The sequence below is a fragment of the Aulostomus chinensis genome, chromosome 10, assembly GCF_037954235.1.
Source record: "Aulostomus chinensis isolate RoL2024-O1b breed Wild chromosome 10, RoL_Achi_v1.0, whole genome shotgun sequence".
Classification (NCBI taxonomy): domain Eukaryota; kingdom Metazoa; phylum Chordata; class Actinopteri; order Syngnathiformes; family Aulostomidae; genus Aulostomus; species Aulostomus chinensis.
In genome coordinates this window covers 6,641,580-6,662,379 of record NC_141329.1, presented here as the reverse complement: position 1 = coordinate 6,662,379, position 20,800 = coordinate 6,641,580, and the positions used below count along the sequence as shown (strand labels likewise).

Here is a 20,800-nt window from a genome sequence, read left to right as displayed (position 1 = left end):
ATGCAGGTTCTTACCGTTTTGAGTCACTATACTTGATTGTGACGCTATCTGTATCATCATGTTTGTATATTGAATTTAGTCAAAATATCATCTTGAGATTAAAGTTGAGTCATCTGGTCTACAGGACCACTTGTAGGGACCAGGTAGCTTGGAGTGAGCAGCTTTATGGAATCAGAATGTTGGCTAAAGCTTCTTCCTTTTGCAGATGAATTACTGACATTTCAGCTCTATTCTTGACATACACAATTGGACAAAAAAAAGAATCTTCCACAAATCAATTATTCTCAATTATTAACTCAATGTGCCTTATAGAACTCCTTGCTCAGTGGGATCATGTCACAAGATCATGTGTTCATCTTCTCAGGCTTAACTTGATGTGCTTGTGTCCTGATGGCAGTGGTCAGGACCTCTGAGGAGATGCAGGCGTGGTTTTGATGTAATTTCACTGAGCAAAAAGCAGCTGCTCAGGACAGTGACGGTGCCTGAAGAGGTTAGCTGAGATGCTGCGATAGCATCAGATATATCAGAACTGATGAGCCTTTCTTCTCTGAAAGGACAGCAAAGAATGCCAGTGAAGGTTTTTCTCCAAGGAGATGCTTTTGCTCTGTTGACTGACCGAAGATAACAGCAATACTGTAGTGGCTCAAGTCCTTAACAATAAATTATGGTTACACAAATCACATTTAAATACAAAACCCTGAAAAACTGCACCCAATACCTCACAAACTGGAGCACAAGAAACAGGACAAGTATCAGATTTATAGTGAGCAGGAATAGACGCTTGCCAATGGTAGACTCAGGCAGGCAAAAATGCTACCCAAAGGGGGTACACAGCTAGCAAGAGCAAAACTAAATGGGTACCATAGTGACAAAAATACACAGTTACTAAAATGTAGTGTCACATGGCTGAGCCAGCTGCTAACGACATATCCCAGCTGCCATGAGTGAGTGTCTCCATGTCATTTTAAAGAAAAAAATGGTGCAGATGGACAATCAGCCTGATAAGCAGCTGACATAGAGGAAGCCAGGGGGCAGAGGCCAGCTGTGATTGGGCAATAAATGAACCAATCAGCTGTCTGAGATGGGACTCTCTGATTTACATAATCACACCCAGAGCAGTTACAGTTTACAAGTCCACCCATTTTCTACCACTTGTCCTGTTGAGGGTCACGGGGGGGGGGGGGGGGGGGGCTGGAGCCTATCCCAGCAGCCTTCGGGTGAGAGGCGGGGTTCACCCTGAACAGGTCGCCAGTCCATCGCAGGGCCAACACATAGAGACAGACAACCATTCACACTCACACCTACAGTCAATTGGAAGCTGGAGTACCAGAGAGAACCCACACAGGTACAGAGAGAACAAGCAGACTCCACACAGAAAGATCCTGTGCCAAGCCAGGACTCGAACCCGGAACCTTCTAGCTGTGAAGCGACAGTGCTGACCACTGCACCACCAAACAAAGCTTAAATGGCAAGTGAAGCCCTAATACTCTTGTGAACAAATAAATGCTCTCCATTGAGTTACATGAATGTAATTTTACAAATTTAGATGAAGCATATACAGCCAAGCCTTTTCTGTTTCACAACACTGTTGAATGTTCACTGTGTTCATTACAAAAAGGTTTTCATTATTTTTTTCTGTGACAGATTTTGTAGATGGAGTTTCTACATTTGTGCAACATCTTATGACGGGTGATATACAGTTGAGAGGCCTGGTGTTATGTAGAACCTTCATATATCGTGGATCCCATGTTACCATAGCAACAGAGAAACATGCAAGCAAATCTACTATGTATCCTCACTGGAGCAGCTGTAAACAAAGTGGGCCAACCAGTATTTGCTTATGCAGTTCTCTCTTACAACAGGCTGGTCACACAAAAAGGCTAATGAATAAGGCACCAGTTCTCAAGTCATTTGGTGTGCTATGACGGGGCATTTTGTGTTTTCCGCTTGCCATTTAACACTGTTCAGTCCTATCAATTTTTGTGAAACATTGGGGATTTCTGACTTAAATAATTCATTCTTATTTTAATCCAAACCCTGGTCTTTTGCTTTCCCTAACAACATGTTTTGTTTTGTTTTTGTTTTTTTGGTGCCAGAACCTAACCAGACCTTAAACACAGCACTATCAAACAGCTCATAAGATAATGGATTTTAAGCCGAAACCAAAAATAATGACTGAATTCATATTCCATTGCAGTGATTGCAGGTCCGACCAATGTTCTGTGTTGTGTAGGCTGACTCTGGCTCTATCTCATTATCACTGAGTGGGATTCAGACGCAGTGGCCAAGGCCTTAAACATACTTGTACCTTTAAGTTTTCTCCAGTACGTATCTTAAAGTTCAGCCAAAACTGAAGCTATCGCAACGTGACCAGTTTGTTAGACTTTTGTAAAACTGTCCAAAAATCTATCAGTGAAGATGTTACTGTCTGCGTGGCCTATTTCTCACATAATGCATCTTCAGAAGCGCACTTTAGTACACTGTTTGGTTGTACAATTAGATTGTTTGTATTCTTCTTTCATGTTGAAACAATTGCCACCAGTGATGTCAATGTGCAGGCATGACATGACACACCATCTCTTCACAATGGAGGTCTCTGGAGCTTTAAATGACACGGGAAACAAAGAATGCTTAGATACGGCATGAAAGATGTCCTTAGAATTCCCATCTTGTCTATACACATCCAATTAGTTCACGTTGCTCAAGAGTGTATTTACCGTAAAACTATTTTTTTAGATTAGTCACTGAAATCTTTCATGATATCGTCACAGAATACCACATTGGTATTGGATAAAAAAACAACAAAAAAAACAGGTCAAGTCCCCAAGTCAAAGAAATACATTCTCCAGATTTCATCAGGACTAGATAACTTCATTTTCTGGTAAGGAAATTAATACCTTTTTTGGCTGTGATATAAAACATTTGGGTCAAACAGCGTTAACTGAGGAGGACTTTTAGTTCTCAGACATTGTTCGAGCCATTAAAAGCTTTCTAAATGAAGTTAGATCTGGAAGAAATGCCTCTGCTGCCTGGGAGCTGGAAACAAGCAACATTAGCCTGGGCTGAGAGGACATTTAGTTTGGTTTAGTTTTCAAGATAGTTTTTTTGTTGTTGTTTTATTTAGTTTAGTAGGAAGCCCCGCTTGCTGACACAGCTGAGATGACAATACAACATCTGAACTTCATTTGCAAATAACAATCATTTCAACTGTCTTCTAATGAATATCAGACAATGTCCAAAAACAACTAAAACCGAGCTTTTGTTCTTGAGTATCAGCTTTTCTTTCATTTTATCTCTGGACATCGTCTTTCATCAAAGTTCACATTACCCAGAATATCTGAAACAATACGGGTCAGGTATCCACAGCCCCTCCTCCTAAAAAAATGATATCAAAAGAATTTGTTATGAAAGAGGACAAGTGGGGATGGATGATAAAAAAAAAAAAAAATATATATATATATATATATATATATATATATATATATATATATATATATATATATATCCCCGTTCTCAAAAATTAATTGAATCAAGAGAAGGAATGGAAGCTGTGCAATGTTGCCAAGTAGAAAATATGTCCACTTAATCACTGGGGAACGTCACAGAACATACCTGAGGTACAGAGACAGTCCTGCCTATGTGGAGGGGAAAGACTTTTGTTCTCAATGAGAAAATAATCTTTCATGTTCAGGCCAAAAACTGCTGCTGTGCGGAGGGATACACCACCTAAAGAACCCTTGGTAATGTAATTATATTTGCAGGCAGCGTAATTAACTTAACCCACTAACACAGAGCTGCACTAAGTGAACCCTGGCCTGAGTTGCTCCCGAAAGGAGGGCCAACTCCTCGCACAGCAACTGTGTTTGACGTGTGTGTGTCAGGGTGAGTGGGAGGCAATATTGTAATGTGCCTTAAAAGAACTAAGCTATGCAGTACTTTTACTTTTCTAACAGCTTACAATATGAGCAGTAGCCAATTGACATGAAATTTAACGATTTCAGCTATCTGCAATCATTTGGGTTATTTCCCCCTCCAGTAGGCCTGGTTTTCTAGAGTATGACACGGGACACACTGTCTGTACACCACGTAAATTAATGTATATTCACATTGTTTCAAGCTGATCATACTGAAGTTGGCCGTTCTGGTGACCACAGTAACGTCATCCCTTCAGGCACGAGAACACACAGAGCTGGAACAAAGAGCTGGGTTCAGACAACAGAGACCAATGGAGCGGAGATTCAAACCAAACCTTCCTTCTATCATTCTGGGCAATGTGACCTTGCTGATGAGCTTAGAGGGATTGAAGTAAATGTGTTCCATAGAGACACTGTGATAGGAAGCTGCTTAGAGTCCCACCTCTGCAGCTTCCAGAAGGTTCAGGTGGGCAGGGATAGCAAAGAAAGAAGGGTGCGACATGCATAGATTAATGCTGTTAGAACTGAAGTTACTTTTTTTCCATTCAAAGCGTTGCCATGAAGGAAGACTTCTGTTACCCAGACATAGAACTGCTAGCAAGATGTTGTGCTTTTCAATGCCGCTTCTGCCAATCCAGAATCTTTGTGCAGCGTGATGTCACCGTGGGAACCCCGACTCTGCAGCAACTCATTCTAGACCTGGAGGCTGTATTTTCAGTTGTTTTACATTTAAATAGTAACTTCCCTGTCGGAATCTATTGCTGATCTGGATAAATGGGCCTTGCCTCTTCACTACTATATGTCACAAGACCCTACACGCTGTCCCTTCAAAGTATTGCAATCCTAATAGGACCTTAATAGGAAATCACCATTTCCTGTTTGTCTCTGTGTCAGGCTGCTTTCTCAGGATTTCAGCTTCACTTTCACGACAGAATAGTTGATTTCAAAAGGCGGTTACAATGCAAATTCAATAATAATAATAAAAAAAAAAAATAAACCAACTCAGTTCCAAGTACAGAATTATATGTAACTTCTGTAATAACTGAGCATCAACAACACGAAGAACAACAACCCATTAAATGACTGCTTCTTCTGAATGGTCGTGATTGTTGTTCTATTCGCGGCATCACTGTCAGAATGGGACATACTGTGACATAAATTTAGCAAACAAACAAACTGACAGAAACTTTCCTAATTCAGAGCTTAAACATACAATCCTATCACATGACTGGTTCAAACAGGGGCATTATATTAGGGCCACTGAGTTCATAGAGAGCAACCACATATGAATCATTTCACTAACACTTTTTATGAACAGAACACATGGTCCAGATCTAGGAAGTCTAGATAATTACAAACCCAAGGTTTGGTAGAGACCAAGACTGAAAGATTAAGAGGGAAAGTCGAAGAATACATGAAAACAGTAGAGTATATGTAATATATGCCAACTAAGAACAATAGCGGAAGCAGGGAGTTGCACGACTCCAGCAGACCTCGGTTGAATAGTATATAATGGGGGGGGGGGGGGAGAGAGAGAGAGAGAGAGAGAGAGAGAGAGAGAGAGAGAGAGAGAGAGAGAGAGTAGTCTTCTATAACTGCGGAGTCATTCCAAGAAACCGAGGCAGTCAGGACACTTTACGAGCGCATCTAACGCGTCGCCTCCCCCGACAGCGACTCTCTTGATATGAACCGGAGAACACTCGTCTCACCATTCCTGTCTGATTCTGGATTAGTCTGCGGAGAGTTACACCGTCAAGTCGGCTGGAAATGAACTCTGTAGACACTCGTCGGTCTCAGAGCTTTCCTGATAAGACTCGGTGTCCGTCCTCGTCTCTCATCCAAATGAGAAGTTTGACCGGAGCTGGCTGAGGGGAGAGGGTACCTTTGTTGAACTCGACCAGCTGGCCGACTGTTGCGTAAAACATTGAGGTGAGTGGATTGTTTTTAAGGAACCTGATGTTCCTGCTGGATATCCCAGCTGCGCAGAGAGGCGTGACTGTAATGTGTGATAAAAACGTGGTCTGACCGTCCCGACTTTAGTGTCATTGTTTCAGTGCCTTTAGTGCCTTGGATCTCTAGTATTCATTTGGTGTTGGCTCTCTCTGAACCGTACTGTTTCTGCTGCAGCGTTCTCCGGGAAATGTCAAAATCATTGTTCTCAGTTCTGCTGCTGCGCCAATATAAACAGAAAAAAAACGCTTGTCTCCACACCTCCAGTGGCAGGGATACCAGACCCCAGTCAAAGGTGCAAGAAGAAGAATATTAAAATATATTAATAAATAATAATAAAAAAAACAGCCAACATGGTCACAGTATAGTCTCATTTAAGAAGACTAGCTCAATGTCTTGTGTCTTGTTGCACACTGTGGGGCTCTGCCTCACAGGTTCACACACACACACACACACACACACACACACACACACACACACACACACACACACACACACACATTCTCAATGCCTGTCAATCATCTTAATTGGTTGCAAATTTGGAGAAATCCTTCAAGCTGGCATCTGTAACACCTGTTTGCTAAATGTGGTCAGTATTAGGAAGAAATGAGGGTGTTCTTTGTGGGAGGATGTGTGTGTGTGTGTGTGTGTGTGTGGGTGGGTGGGTGGGTGTGTGTGTGTGTGTGTGTGTGTGTGTGTGTGTGTGTTTCAGTGCACATTTAACCAACCTCTTGCGATTAACACATTCAAGAGAACCTTGGTGCATTTGTTGCCTTAGTTAAAGAGCAGGTCCGTCTCCTCAAACGGGCTCTTGACTTTATCTTCAAGTTGACGTGTCCAAACCAATTTGCTGAATGTGTTTTGCTGCTAAAGCTCATGAAGCTGTCTGTGTCACTCCTGCTTTTTTGTTAAAATGCAGCTGGATGAATGTAAAAGTGGGTACTGTCCCTTTAATGGAATGTCAAAGATTCAGCAGGAAGTGTATTCTCAACACATATCTGCCTGAAGATATACAATCTAAAAGAGAAGTTGCTTACCATTCAGTGAACATGAAGCAACCAGAGACAAGGAGGGGGGTGGGTGTCAAGCACAACCAGACGCGGCTGAACAGAGGGCTGAAAATCTTTATATGATGTTACTGATTTTTAAATGTACAGATTTCCAACTTAGAATATCCTCCAGCAATGCAGTGACCATGAAAGGAGTGTGTGCATCAGTTCACCTTGGGTCCAGTGCTTCAGTTTCAATGAACATACTGCACGGTCCTTTATGATTATGGATTTCAAACAGCTTTGTGTCACTCATGATGTAGAGTGGTTCGTCTAGTAATCTGAAGGTTCCTCCGTCCTGGTTGAAGTGTCCTTGAGCAAGAAACTGAAGCCCCTAACTGTTCTGTTACCTTCACTGTCAATGTGCTTGTTAAAACGAAAGGGTTATCTTTAGAATCCACAGTGCTGAAATTGAATGTATTAAACATAACAGGACAGACCAGTGCTGAGGTCTGAGGGTCTGAGGTGACGGTCAGGATTCTGGATCGCTGTTTGAAGTTGCTTGTCTGTTGGTGGCATTGTGATTGGAAGAATCCATTCAAACAGAAACCCATACAAAGAATTTCTGCAATGCACTGACGCTGAGATCAAAATCAAAGATTGCCAGAGAGATTTTGGATGTCACACAGAGCCTGTAGTACAGCCTGTAGTAATGACATCACATACTGTATGTATGTTTAATGTTTTCTAATATGCAACAGCCCACAACGCCACCCATAAAACAATGGAATTTGGATATAATCAACACAGAAATGTCATAAAATACATTTGCAGGTAGGGCGGCACAGTGGTGCAGTGGTTCGCCCTGTCGCCTCACAGCAAGAAGGTTCTGGGTTCGAGCCCTGGCTGGAGCACGGGATCTTTCTGTGTGGAGTCTCCATGTTCTCCCTGTTCCTGTGTGGGTTCTCTCTGGTACTCCAGCTTCCTCCCACAGTCCAAAGACATCAAGAGGGGACGAGGCTGATTGATACTCTAAATTGACCATAGGCGTGGCTGTGAGTGTGAATGGTTGTCTGTCTCTATGTGTTGGCCCTGTGATGGACTGGTGACCTGTCCAGGGTGGACCCTGCCTCTCGCCTGAAAGCTGCTGAGATAGACTCCACCCCCTGTGACTCTTAACAGGACAAGCGGTAGAAAATGGATGGATGGATGGACATTTGCAGGTAATTTATTCCAGTTAGAAGGAGCCTGAAGTGTATACTAAGACAGCCACAAAGAGGATCAGAGTGTTGATGAACAAAAAATAGTTCTAGATAATACGGAGAGATACAGTATGTTTCATGACTGCAGAGAAACTGAGGGATGTTATGTTCGTAATAACAAGGGGTGTGCCGAAATGACATCACTGGCTCTGATACCTGAAATGCAGTACAGCCTAAATAAATAAAATTTAATCCGATACATTCGCCCAAATTCCCACATTACTGACATGCGGTAAAGAGGGACTTGTCAGCAGCGACACAGAAGGACGGTGTGTGTCAAGTGTTGCATAACTGAGTCAGACTGCGTGCATGTCTTATTTTATGGGGGTATAGTGAAATATTTGTTTTAGATTTGAATATTTTTTCTAGATGGCAGGTGAAACATAATACAACTTCTGTCATAGAGCGCAAGAAAGAGTGTATCGATTAATGTCGGCAGATAATGCAGTGTCTGCATCAGTGTCATCTCCGCCAGTAACAGAAAACTGTCCCCATTGCACTCAGATGTCTGTGTGGAGCAGGCAACACGGAGGGGAGTTAAACACTTTACATTTGCACTGATTTCAATGACAAAAATGCTGGTTGAAAATCTTAATATTTGTTAGAGCCATTCAGTTAGAGTGAGAATATACATATCACGAGATTCAGCCTTGCTAATCAAGCATGAAGTGACCACCTGTGTTGGAGAGCGCTGCTGATGTGGCTTCTTATACTGCGGTGCATTTATGTGCAACTCAGAACTGGGAAACTTCCAACCGCCGAGGCTGGAGAACACACAGAACGCCTGTGGAGGGAGGAATGGAGGAGGCAGCTGGGGGGTTTATGACAGCTCAGACTTTGACATCATGCAGCATGGCAATATTTGGGTTGCATCTTCAGAAATGTAGCCTACTTGCTACATGCGCACACAAATCATATTTTTTTCATTTAGGTCATCAGGATAAGAACAAGTTATTGTTATTTAAATCACAAATTTGTCTTTGTCAAGTTGCTAGTTTCCGTGTGGCTAATATGTTAGCCATCTAGCTAGGTACTTAATGTGACAACAACATACGATCCCTCTGAGCATCATGTCTTCTTTTTAATATTAATATTGATATTTTTGATATTTTTCTGTGTTCTGACAGCAGAGATATATCGTCAGTCTGAAAAAATAGCGTAGCAGTCGCAGCCTGATGCAGGTAAAAGATTATGAATGAAAGAGAGTTTCTAAGTATTTTTCATTTTATTTTCTTGCTTCTTTTGTAGACATAATATTAGACTCTCCATAAACTTATATTTATTGTCTCATTTGAATGTTTAACTCCTTTCCTGCCATGATGACAGTTTCTTTCATCTATGACATGTTTCCACACCAGGCAACGTGTGAATGCTGTCACGGATTATTTGTTAAAATTAGGTCACTTTAATAAGAACAGGAACACTCATATACATCAGACGAAATGATTCATGACACGTGCTTATAATGTTAGCCGCTCTGGTGAGCAATATAATAGAAGTGGAAAGATAATGTTCTTAAAACTGTAAAAATCACTGTTTTATCAGCTTTTTGTCCAAGAAGTCAGTTTCTAAATGAAAATCAGCAGATGATAAGAATTTCCGAAAATGAACAGATTAATCCAACAAAGCCTTGTGTGTCAAGTTATTTATTTTGTTGTGTATTGGCTAAACATAACACTGGAACTAAGTTTTCTCAGGCTGTTGAAAGAGTGTTCTGTCAAAACGTGCTTGTGTTCATTGCCAAAAAAAAAGAAAAAAATAAACAAGGAAAATCAGAAATTATCTAGCGATAATAATTCAGAAATTACCTGACAATCTAGGAAATTAAATGGTCCACTTTCCGCCCTGCCCTCCCTTACATGACTTTGTGAGGAGACTTTTTTTATGACTTTTCATAACAGTAAATAAATGTTGTTTGATGCAGTGCTGCCTGATTACAAAAAAGTGTTTGTGTAAATGATGAAATTATTTCTAAGTATAATTGTTGCTGGTCCTCAAGAAATAAGTGTCTAAACTATTGCATTGGCCTACTTAAAGCTGCCGTTGGTCTAATACCTTGAATGTAGGTCAAACCTGTTGTGATTAGCAAACTCTCTGAGTTTTCCTGAGAGCGAAACACATTTCAGTCAGAAATGAGACTTGTTACACGTGGTTTTCATGGGAGTTTTACTGACAGTGACGGTGATGGTATTGTGTTAGTGTTCTGTCTGTGCTGCATTGAGCTCACTGGCTCTACCCCCTGGAGCAATCACATTCGCTGCTTCACATGACTTCTGCGGAAGTCTGAGGGGGGGCGGGGGGGGGGGGGCATGACGAGGCTAATGAAAGAAGCGAGGCCAATGTGGGCAGATAGTGGGAATTCATATTGAACCATTTTATCCTAGATCCACTTTCTTCTGCCCTAATCTGTCATCCTGCCTTCAAAGTGATGCGTCACATTTTCTACAGATCAACCATTTCTACTTATAAGCAAGCCTTCGCCGTCAACCGTCAATGACTAACTAAACTGTTCCTCCAGATGTTTCAAATTAAAAGCCTTTGTGATGGTTAATTATAAGCAATTCTGTTGCAAATAAATATGAAATTTTGTTGCAAAACTGCATGGGAATTACTTTTAGAGCCTTAATTAAAAAAAAAAAAAATTTTATGCAAGCATAACAACCACAAAAAAATTGCCAGATATATTTATCTAATTTCTAGTCAAATGATTTCATTAGACTTAATATAAAACATAATCACTTAATAGGAAGTGTTTCAGGAAGATAAAGAGGCTTATTATGAAGACAATAGTCTTTTTCTGAGAAATATTAATGAGAAAATATTGCTCATTCCATTGGCAGTTGATTTTCCTTTATTAAAAGCAAGAAACAAACACACCTATTGTTGTGTATTTTTTGCTTGTAAGACACAAAGTGAAATATTCTGTCAATGGAACAATTCTTGAAAAAGAAAAAAGACAAGATAACCGAAGCGGTCAAATGCTGTTCCTCAAAGGGCCAAAACAACAACAAACACAACAACATAGTTTGTTGTTAAAATATTAAATGCCACAATTCCATGTTCCCTTCACTGAATTGAAGAACCATATTGAGAGGCATTTTTTGTCCTACAGGCCCCACTTTGGTCTGTAATCAAACCTCTCTACTTGCTAATTGATTCTGTTTTATATTAAGTGCAACAAGATTATCTGGCTAGAAATTAGATAAATTCACTGTGAAAGATCTGACATTTTTACTGTGCAGAGCAAAGTTGTGAGACTGCATATGTGTTCCCAAGCGCACATGCTATTTTGGTTCATGTATGTGCTGGAGTGCAAAGTGTAAAAGGGTTGTGTGAAACTGAATAAGGTGTGATGATGAATAAATAACGCTCATCACTTGTCTCGTAGCTCTGAAACAAGTATATAAATCACAGCAAACCATAGCAACAAACATTGACTGTCAAATGGACTCACATCATATCAGTTCACTGGCTGCTACCCAAGCTGATAACTAATAAGTTAGCATCCTATGTCCTGGGTTATTCAGGAAGAAACACTGTGTTTTGCAGTCTTAACAAATATTACTGTAACTGCTGTTACTCTCTTAGCATGAATAGAATCGAGGCACAAAGACGTTGAGTAGTATGTAGCAGAGGAACAAAAAGTTCAGTGCAAGAAAAAGGCTGAGTCACTGAGCATTTAATTTGCCTGGAAGCATATAGCCGAGCAGCAGGGCTCGCAAACATGGAGATGCACAAAGGAGTGAAATTGTGGCCTGAAAACCAGCTCTGTCTCAAAGCACATTTGATGTGAAGTGCTTTATAGTTTAAGTTCGTTGACTCTCCTTGCATACGATGATGCTTTTACCTCACAACACCATTTATTGACTTAACAATATATCAAAGTTGTGACAGTAGTTTTTGATGTGTGAGGCTTCTATTCTCAATATTTGTTCTTTTTTTGCAACTTATGTGTTAACATGGGATTTAAGATCTGCAGAACAAATATAGTTTATAAAGTGTGTGTGTGTGTGTGTGTGTGTGTGTGTGTGTGTGTGTGTATGTTCACTGCCAGCTGCTGTAGACATGTTTCTGTTTTTGTTCCGAGAATGAGAAGTGGGTCACATGCTTGAATTATCCATTTGCAGGGTTGCATGCATCAGTGCCAAGAGATTGCATTACGTGGTCGACTACTGCTAAGGAGAGTCTGTGATATTCCTTGAGGATGGAGGTGGGAGCCGAGCGAGACCGCGCACAGGAGAACGGACGCAGTGACGCCGCGGCTGGAGAACCGCGCTCCTCTCCGTGCTCCAGCCTGAAGGTAAGTCAACTATCAGGTCACGTTAGAAGGAATAGTATGAAATAATGACACTTCTCTCTTTCATAGCCGGTGTGTACTTGTGTGTGTGTGTGTGTGTGTGTGTGTGTGTGTGTGTGTCAGTCACATGTTTGCTTAAGCCAAATTCACACGACATGGCTTTTAAAGTTGCCAGATCGCTGTACTGTTCACACTACACAGCTGTCCAGAGTCATGAATGTCAACCTTCCACCAAACAAGGTTTCTAAAGATTTTTCTGCTGAAGACAAATTTCCAATGATGGAATAAAATCATGAGAGTCCCCTCTGCGTCCAAGCCCCTGCCATCTTGATTAGTTTGTTCAAGATTGCTTTTTTTTTTTCCTTGGTCCTGACAGTTATCATAAGAGGCGTCCTGCAAATAATGATGGCTAAGCTACAACCTAATAACCAACGAGCTTTCTTTCCCACGCCAAGCAGGAAGCAGAACCCCCAGATGATAAAGAAGTCAAGCACTCAGCAGTGTTGGAAATAATTATGACATCATTAATAGAGAAAGAGAGCAGCAGGGCACTGGAGAGTTGAGGTAATCCATGTGTGTGATTGAAAAAAACTCCGTCCGTCGTGTCTGCGTCTTGTAACAACCACAGAATATCTCTCGCTGTGCAAGCCAAGAGAAGAGAATGTGCGATTGTCTACTTTGGTTTAACTGATGGACCACAGTGTGATTGTCAGCAATAAGATTGTGCACCACTCATAAATGATAGAAAATGATGTCATTCTCTCAATGAATAATGATTATAACGATCACGTTTTTCAAAATCCGGACAGGGATTACCAGTTTGACTTGGACCAGCCAAAGACGGAATCTGGGCATCTGCAATTGGAAGTCCCCAAGGTTTATACCCAGTTTCCAAATTTCTTTTTCACCCAAAAATGTATGCGTATATCATTTGCAAGTCTGTCTGAAAGCTTCCACTATTTATGGCTCCCTGCCCAAACAGCAACATTTGACTGTGTTGCAAATGCACATATAGAATAGACACTCCCCGTTGTTGCAGACATCCCTTCACGCCCTGCTGTCCCATTGGCTCTCACGGCTGAAGCTAGTAGCTGATGGGCTGCAAATATCAAGCAAGCAAGATGCGTGGGATCATCTTTGAAGACTTTTTGAGCACTTCATACTTGAGTGCTGTTTTATGAGCACATAACAGATGCCAAGTTGTCTCTGATCTGGGTCTTTTATTGGTGAGCTCCAAAGAATGTTGGCCAGGGGAAAGATGAGGGTTAAATCTGCACCGGGTGAACAAGGTTTTAGTATGTATGCCTGCAAATGTTTGTGTGTGAGCAGGGAGGCCAGTACTAACTGAATAACTGAATTACAGCAACAGACTAACAGTTCACTTCCAGAAAGTAAGTGTGTGTGTGTATGCATGTATGCGTGCATGTGTGCGTGCATGTGTGTGTGTGTGTGTGTGTGTGTGTGTGTGTGTGTGTGTGTGTGTTAGGGATACTATATACTGTACATTATGACTCAACTATCCTGGCAGAATGTAAAAGCATGCACAGTCAGAGGAAATGAAATCAAGCCTTTTAATCTCATATTCATCTATTCACTCTTCTGGCATTCTCACTACTTTAAATTTTAAAGGAATCTTGAGAGTGACATAATTTCCCTTCTGCCCTGTTGGTTGAAACTTCTTTCAATTTTTTAGTGGCAGAAAGATATTGTGGGTACTGCGGGCACTCAGTCAACACTCAGATCATCATCTTATTGATTTTTCAAAGCATCTACGCTCCTTTATCACACTTGGAAGAGAGACAAATCTGTATCGTTGGTCCTGACCAAGCAGCTGACCTGAGGGTCGGCTTCGTGGCCTTTCTGGAGATTTAGAGCTCTCTTTAAGAAATTGCATTTTCCAACAGGGACCCTTTGATATCTCATCTGAAGCTGTTAATGATGATTTTTATTCGTTGATATATTGTACCATTGCCAGACTTTCAAATAGGATGAATGGATACATGCAGAGGCTGCAGCCTTTGGGAGAAAGAAGTTCAACTTTTTGAAATACAGAGAAAATGTTGGTCCAGCAGTTTTGCTGTGAGCAAAAATGGAGGTTAACTGTACACACGCGCACACAACACACAGGCACATGATTGCACACACACTAACAGATCCATACTGTAAGTAACAAAAGCAGCTGGCAGTTATTCATTATCAGCACTCCAGACACCTTGGTGGCAGCAGTGAGCAGCAACCAGGGAGAAGAGTTGTGATTGAGCACTTTAACTTCATGCAATTAGCAGCGACTCTGCTGAGGCAGCAAACAAGCGCAGATGGAGATTTGATTCTCTTCCAAGCAAACATTAGGTCTCCTCCAGATTGATAATGGAGGAGAAGCTGCTTATTGCGTTTTCCACTCACAGACTTACACAATTCATTGCTGCTTGTAAAAAACTGAATGACACACGGAGGAAAGTGGCAGAGATGTTAGAAGTCTCTGGGATGGACCTAGATAGTGACATAATGACATAATGACATAAATATGCACCATAGGCCCCTTTTTTGTCAGAGTGGAAAACTCTGCTGACCCACTGAATTGCTCGTCTTAAAGGCTGATATGGGGCACTACTGAACTGGTGTCAGTGGAGGACCCCCAACCTCCCCCCCCACCCCCGCTGACGACTGTGAGAGGCCTGACAGTGTGATGCCTGATCGCCCGCGGCAGCTCATGAATCTTTCTGTATGAGTGCAGTTAAAACACAGCAACACATATTCACACTGAACTATCACCTGATCTACTTGATCAGAATAAATTAAAGATCATTTAGAGATAAAGACCCTCAAATCAGGAATATGTAGGCTAATGATTTAGCCACTACATCTTTTTTTTTTTTTTTTTACAGCTATGATTGCCTGGGTTCCTCTTGTTGCCATAGTGAAAATGTCATAGTAGTTATTAACAATTCTCTCAGAGGAAAGATCTGAAAAAGAGGCAGAACATAATATGAATGTCACGTCATTATTATTAGACCACCCCAGGCTTTCTGTCTCTCGTCTTTCTTCCGCCTCAAACAACCTCAAGAATCGTCTGAGAGTCTTCTGCCAACGACATGAAAGTTAGTAAAGCCTTAAAAAGAGATCAGACGCTCGTGTGCTTTTTCCCACATAAAAGCGAAGTGAGACAACAGTGCTCAAGCATCTAATCATAATACCGACGGCTGTAGTAGGACAGACTTGTATTTCCTCTGTGAATTATTTGGTTCTCTGACAAGCTGGGCAGGTTGGACGTGGAACAGCCAGTTGCCATTCTAATCCTACGCTTTGTGTTCCTCTCTACTTTTTTTTTTAATTCCACCAATGAGACTAGAATTTTGATGGCACAGTGTTCCAGTGTTTGTATTATTTATTTATTTGTTTGTATTAAATTTGGCTCAGATCATCCCAGTTGTCTTGTAAAATGAAAGTGTAAGGATTCTATCAAGTGTATAATCGCTGTGTTCCTTCTATTGGACTCCTGATTGAATGCTCCCTCCATGTGCATGTGTGGCAGTCATTTGTGTTAGTCTAAAGCGTATTAATACGGGTGACATCAGCGTGCTGAGAACAAATGCAGGTCACAAGGAGACTTTGTTTAAACATTCACACAGTCTGAATATGAATTACTTGGTGGTGAACTCTAATCACACTGAGGCTGCAGCTTATTTGGTGCTTGCTAAAGAACCAATTAACAGCTATAAATGAAAACATCACAATGCCCACCATTGTTGCAAATCTTGAAACTTGACATTCTGAGAACGATAATTTAACATTCAATATCTGCAGCAACCTGTGAATTCTTGTTCAGCCACTGTTTTTGAAACTCATTAAAGCTTTAAGATGGATGAGCGTGATATTCCAAGATGTGTTTATGTCATGTAACAAAATATGAAAACATATTAATATTTTACCCGTTTTCTGAGTTGAAGAAACCAGGTGTTCAACAACACTAACAATAACTTTCCTATTTCATTATGACATGGAAGAAAGCCCTCTTTGAAAAGAAAGAAAAACCTTTATTGCTTTTACTCTTAATATTATTTACAGCAGGATGTAGTGAGTAAACCTTTTTTTTTTAAATAAAAAGAATTTGTCAGCCAAAATCACATTTGTAGACGCTGGAGTCTGATTCTGTTAGAGCTTGGTTTGAATTACAAGTGACACTATTTTAAGTGGGCCAGCACCTTTAATGTGATTACTGAATATTAAATAAAAGAACATTACACTTTCAAAGGCTATTATCAAAAGAGATTTTTCTTCCGAGAGAAAAGAGAGAATTAAAAATAGAGCATTTGGAACATTGTTACTTCACTCTTGCGCCACTCTTTTAATGAAGACTAAGGTTCTTAATGACAACGATAATGATAAGCATAAGCAAACAGGATAAAAAAGGCGAGTGGCACGGTGGTGCAGTGGTCAGCACTGTCGCCTCACAGCAAGAAGGTTCCAAGTTTGAGCCCCAGCTTGGGCACGGGGTCTTTCTGTGTGGAGTCTGCATGTTCTCCCTGTGCCTGTGTGGGTTCTCCCACAGCTTCCTCCCACAGTCCAAAGACATGCAAATGGGGCTTCGGCTGATTGGATACTCGGCTGTGAATGTGAATGGTTGTCTGTCTCTATGTGTTGGCCCTATGATGGACTGGCGACCTCTCCAGGGTGAACCCCACCTCTCACGTGAAAGCTGCTGGGATAGGCTTCACCCCACTGCGACCCTTAACAGGATAAGCGAAAGAAAATGGATGGATGGATGGATAAAAAAGGCATCATGTTAGAGTGTTTTGTGCAGACCATTTGACTGGTAAAGTCTTTTACTTTGACAATACTGGAAGACAGTTTTTCCTTTATTCAGATTGCTCCAAAGAGAACAACTGTTCTGACACATGAAGAAAAAAAGTGAAAAGAGTCGTTGTCAGAGTTATTGTGCAGAACACTGAGATCCATGCATCTTTCACATTTTTCAGGTGTGTGTTAAAGGTTTCCACCTGCTGTGTCCTTTCAGCTGCCGGCCTGACAGTATACCTATCACTCACTCCACCACTGGGGAGTGCACATTTTTTTTCTTGTTATAGATCAGGAGGATTTTCCTCTGTGCTTTCAGAACGTAAATTGATTTTTCATTGTCATAACTATTAATATTTTATAACATCAAATGCAAGCTGGCTTATGTGGGTTTTGGGTTATGACAGGCCAAGGACACTCCTTAGTTTTCAGCTTCAACTATTCAGGTTTATGATCCGTCTTTGTCTCTGCCCTGCCCTCCTGCTCTCTTTCCCCCCAACCGGTCAAAGCAGACGGCCGTTCCCATTGAGCCTGGGTCTGCTCGACGTTCCTGCCTATCAAAAGGAAGTTTTTCGCAGGATGTGCTTGCTTATGGAGAACTGCTGGATGTAAAATCATTGAAGGAGTGTGGTACTAAACCTGCTCTACTTGTAAAGTGTCATGAGATAACTTTTGGTGTGATTTGGCGCCATACAAATAAAATTGACTTGACTCAGGTTTGACAGTCATTAAATGACTGAACTTTGTTTTCCATTTGCAATTTTAAATAGCTTAAATACATATTGTTTGAATATGGCAAACACGTCCACCAACCAACAGTATGATTGCTGTTATTACAAGATTACAAATACCTGAGTGGATCTCTCAGAAACTCCCAGGCACACTATTTTTCTCACATGTTGTTTGCTCAAGAAGAAGCAGGTTGCAGCGCAATAAGCATGACCAGAGTTGCTTATTTACAATCACTCAGTGAGACAAAGACATACAGATAGACAACACAAGAGTTTCTCTCTTCCTTCCTCCTCTAAGTGCTTCTCTAACAAATATAAGAAGAAAAAAAACAGAACATTATTTTCTTGACAAAATGGCAAGAAAAGGGGAATTTAATGAATAATGATAATAATTACTAGAAATGCATACAGAAACACAAAAGAGTGAAGCATATATTTTAGAGTAATGACTATACCCTGTTTAGTCTGAGAAGTCAAATATATAGAAATGGTTTTGGTGAACTGGAGCAGTAAGGACCATGAGATCGAAGACGGTGAATTGAGCGTAATGTGTGAGGCTGAATAAAAAAATTAAAACTTCCCGTCAGATTTTTTTGTGACAGATCAGACATCATCACTCTTGTCCAGCATGATGGGGTGTGATTGCCACAATGAGGTGGTTTAAGCAGGGTCGGAGCCGTGTCTGCCGACTCTACTGGGAAGCTTCACTTTTTGTTGTGTAGCTGGTTGCCAGGCAACAGACAGCAAGGTGTCTTAGCTGACTTTGTCTTTCATTAGGTAAGAGAATTTCCTTGATTCTCAGTCAAGAGTTGCTGCTGACTTCGGATCTGTCATCGGATGTCTGATTATGTCTTTTAATGTCTTGAGTGAGATTCATTGACAGCAGGAAATATCGTCTTCATACGGGGCAAGAATATGATTTGATGAACGAATTGTTTCGCTGATACTGAATTATGAGGTTTGTTGTTTGTTGCCTATTGTTAGGCATAATGATTTTAGTGAGGAGAAGAGATAATACATCTATTAAAATTTTCTTGGTGAGGACCGAAAGGACTGAAAAGACAATGACAGCTTACAACTTTGGCAAAACTTTATAGCCCCTGTCAAACATCACAACGACTATACAATGGAGAATAAATAGGTAAGGATCAAAGCTATTCAAAATAATTGAAGTAGTAGAAGGTCCTCAGCAGCAGAGTCCTAGGTGAGAGGTACATGTATTTTCAGAAAATCTGAGGTTTAGTTGCATAAGAGTCTCAATATTTCTGTGTGAATAAGAATGGTCCAAGGACATAGCCCTGGGGTATCCCGGATCAGTTTCACAGTGGACGGCGGTGACTTCACTAAAACTATTTTTTTTAAGGATTTTCATACATTTGTGGATTTGGCGACAGTCACTTGAATGTGACACAGTTAATCCCATGTTGCTGCTGAACTTGGCAATGGGTTCTTCTCATCCTTTCCTTTCCTGGTTCTCCCCCTTCACTCGTATGAACCCTTCTACTCCAGTGATGCTGACACTTAATTCCTTATTCATGTATAAAAGATCTTTTGTATATTAATGTAATGTCTTTGTTTCTGTCTATTTCCTTTTCTCTCCCAGATGTTTCTGGTTGCCTTGTCCTTTGCCTATTTTGCAAAGGCTCTGTCGGGGAGCTACATGAAGAGCACAATAACTCAGCTGGAGAGGCGCTTCGACATCCCCAGTTACCTAATAGGAGTCATTGACGGGAGCTTTGAGATAGGTGAGTCGGCCTGCCAGTCACCGCTGTTATTTTGTTGTTCTGTTTGCATCGTCAATGTCATGAGCAAGTCATTCCCTCCCTTCTCTCATGGTGTTTTTGCAATGGAAATATGAATGGGTCACAGAGATATTCAAGCTGCAGATAAGGGATTCATCAGGTTTCATAGAAGAGGACAGAGCTGGGGTTGTGTGTGTTTGTGTGTGTGTTTGTGTGTGTGTGTGTGTGTGTGTGTGTGTGTGTGTGTGTGTGTGTGTGTGTGTGTCCGTACATGCATAGTTAGTCATAATGTCGAGCAGGGACATTGCAGACTGTGATCTGTCTTTCTGCTGGGGACAGTGAAGATTTTTCATGCAATAAATTCTCTGCAGAACTTGTTTGATTTCATCTCATTTCCTAGAAAGAAACCAGGAATTACTGTAACAAGTATTAGTCAGCCTGACACTTGTATCAGCTAATAGAAGATTAACTCCAAATCCAAAAGTAATTTTTGCAACTTAAACTATCCCGTTTTATTAGAGAAAATGCAATAAATCAGTGAACAGAAATATCTCAGAAACAGTAGATTAATACCAGCACCAGCAGAAATAACAAGACAAACCTGTGAAACACTTATTGCTAATAAAACAAAGGCATTCAAAGAGTGTGTGAGTTTTATGGAATACCAAAAGAAGAAAAAAAAACTTCCAAGGCTGACAGAAATTTTTAGAAATCAGTGAGACCAATAACTGATATTTGGAATGACATTGCAGTAAAAATGACAAGTTTGGTGTCAAAATTCAGAACATATTAATTGACAGTTAAACAAGCAAAATAGCTATTTTATGTCCTTTTTCATTGTTTTTGTCCGCAATTTTAAACATAAAAACAATGTTGCGATTATTCTAAAAAAAAAAATGCTGAATAGTGGATCAGTCCTGTTGATGAGTAGTCTAAACTAAAAGAATGTTAACAATTTAATATAAATTATACCATTAATCGTGGTGTGGTTAGTTTTCAGTTTTAATTTTACCCCCTGCGAAATGCAGTCAATGAAAACATACTTTGAAATTTGTTTGAGGAAGGACATTGAAGCTGCATTTGGTGAGCAGAAAAAGCCTTTTTAGGTTTTGATTCATAGG

General features: G+C 40.7%; 1 protein-coding gene across 2 annotated transcripts in view; it reads left to right on the top strand.

Moving 5' to 3' along the window:
* Window positions 1–5,506: 5,506 nt before the first annotated feature.
* The window catches only part of LOC147254202 (solute carrier organic anion transporter family member 1C1-like), a 35,839-nt gene continuing 20,545 nt past the window's right edge, over window positions 5,507–20,800 (top strand). For both annotated transcript variants that reach the window (XM_086215786.1, XM_086215785.1), the window contains exons 1-3: window positions 5,507–5,843; window positions 12,243–12,415; window positions 19,541–19,682. In XM_086215786.1, coding sequence (XP_086071912.1) covers window positions 12,320–12,415; window positions 19,541–19,682 — 238 coding nt within the window. In that variant the 5' untranslated portion in view covers window positions 5,507–5,843; window positions 12,243–12,319. The remainder of the gene's footprint in view (window positions 5,844–12,242; window positions 12,416–19,540; window positions 19,683–20,800) is intronic.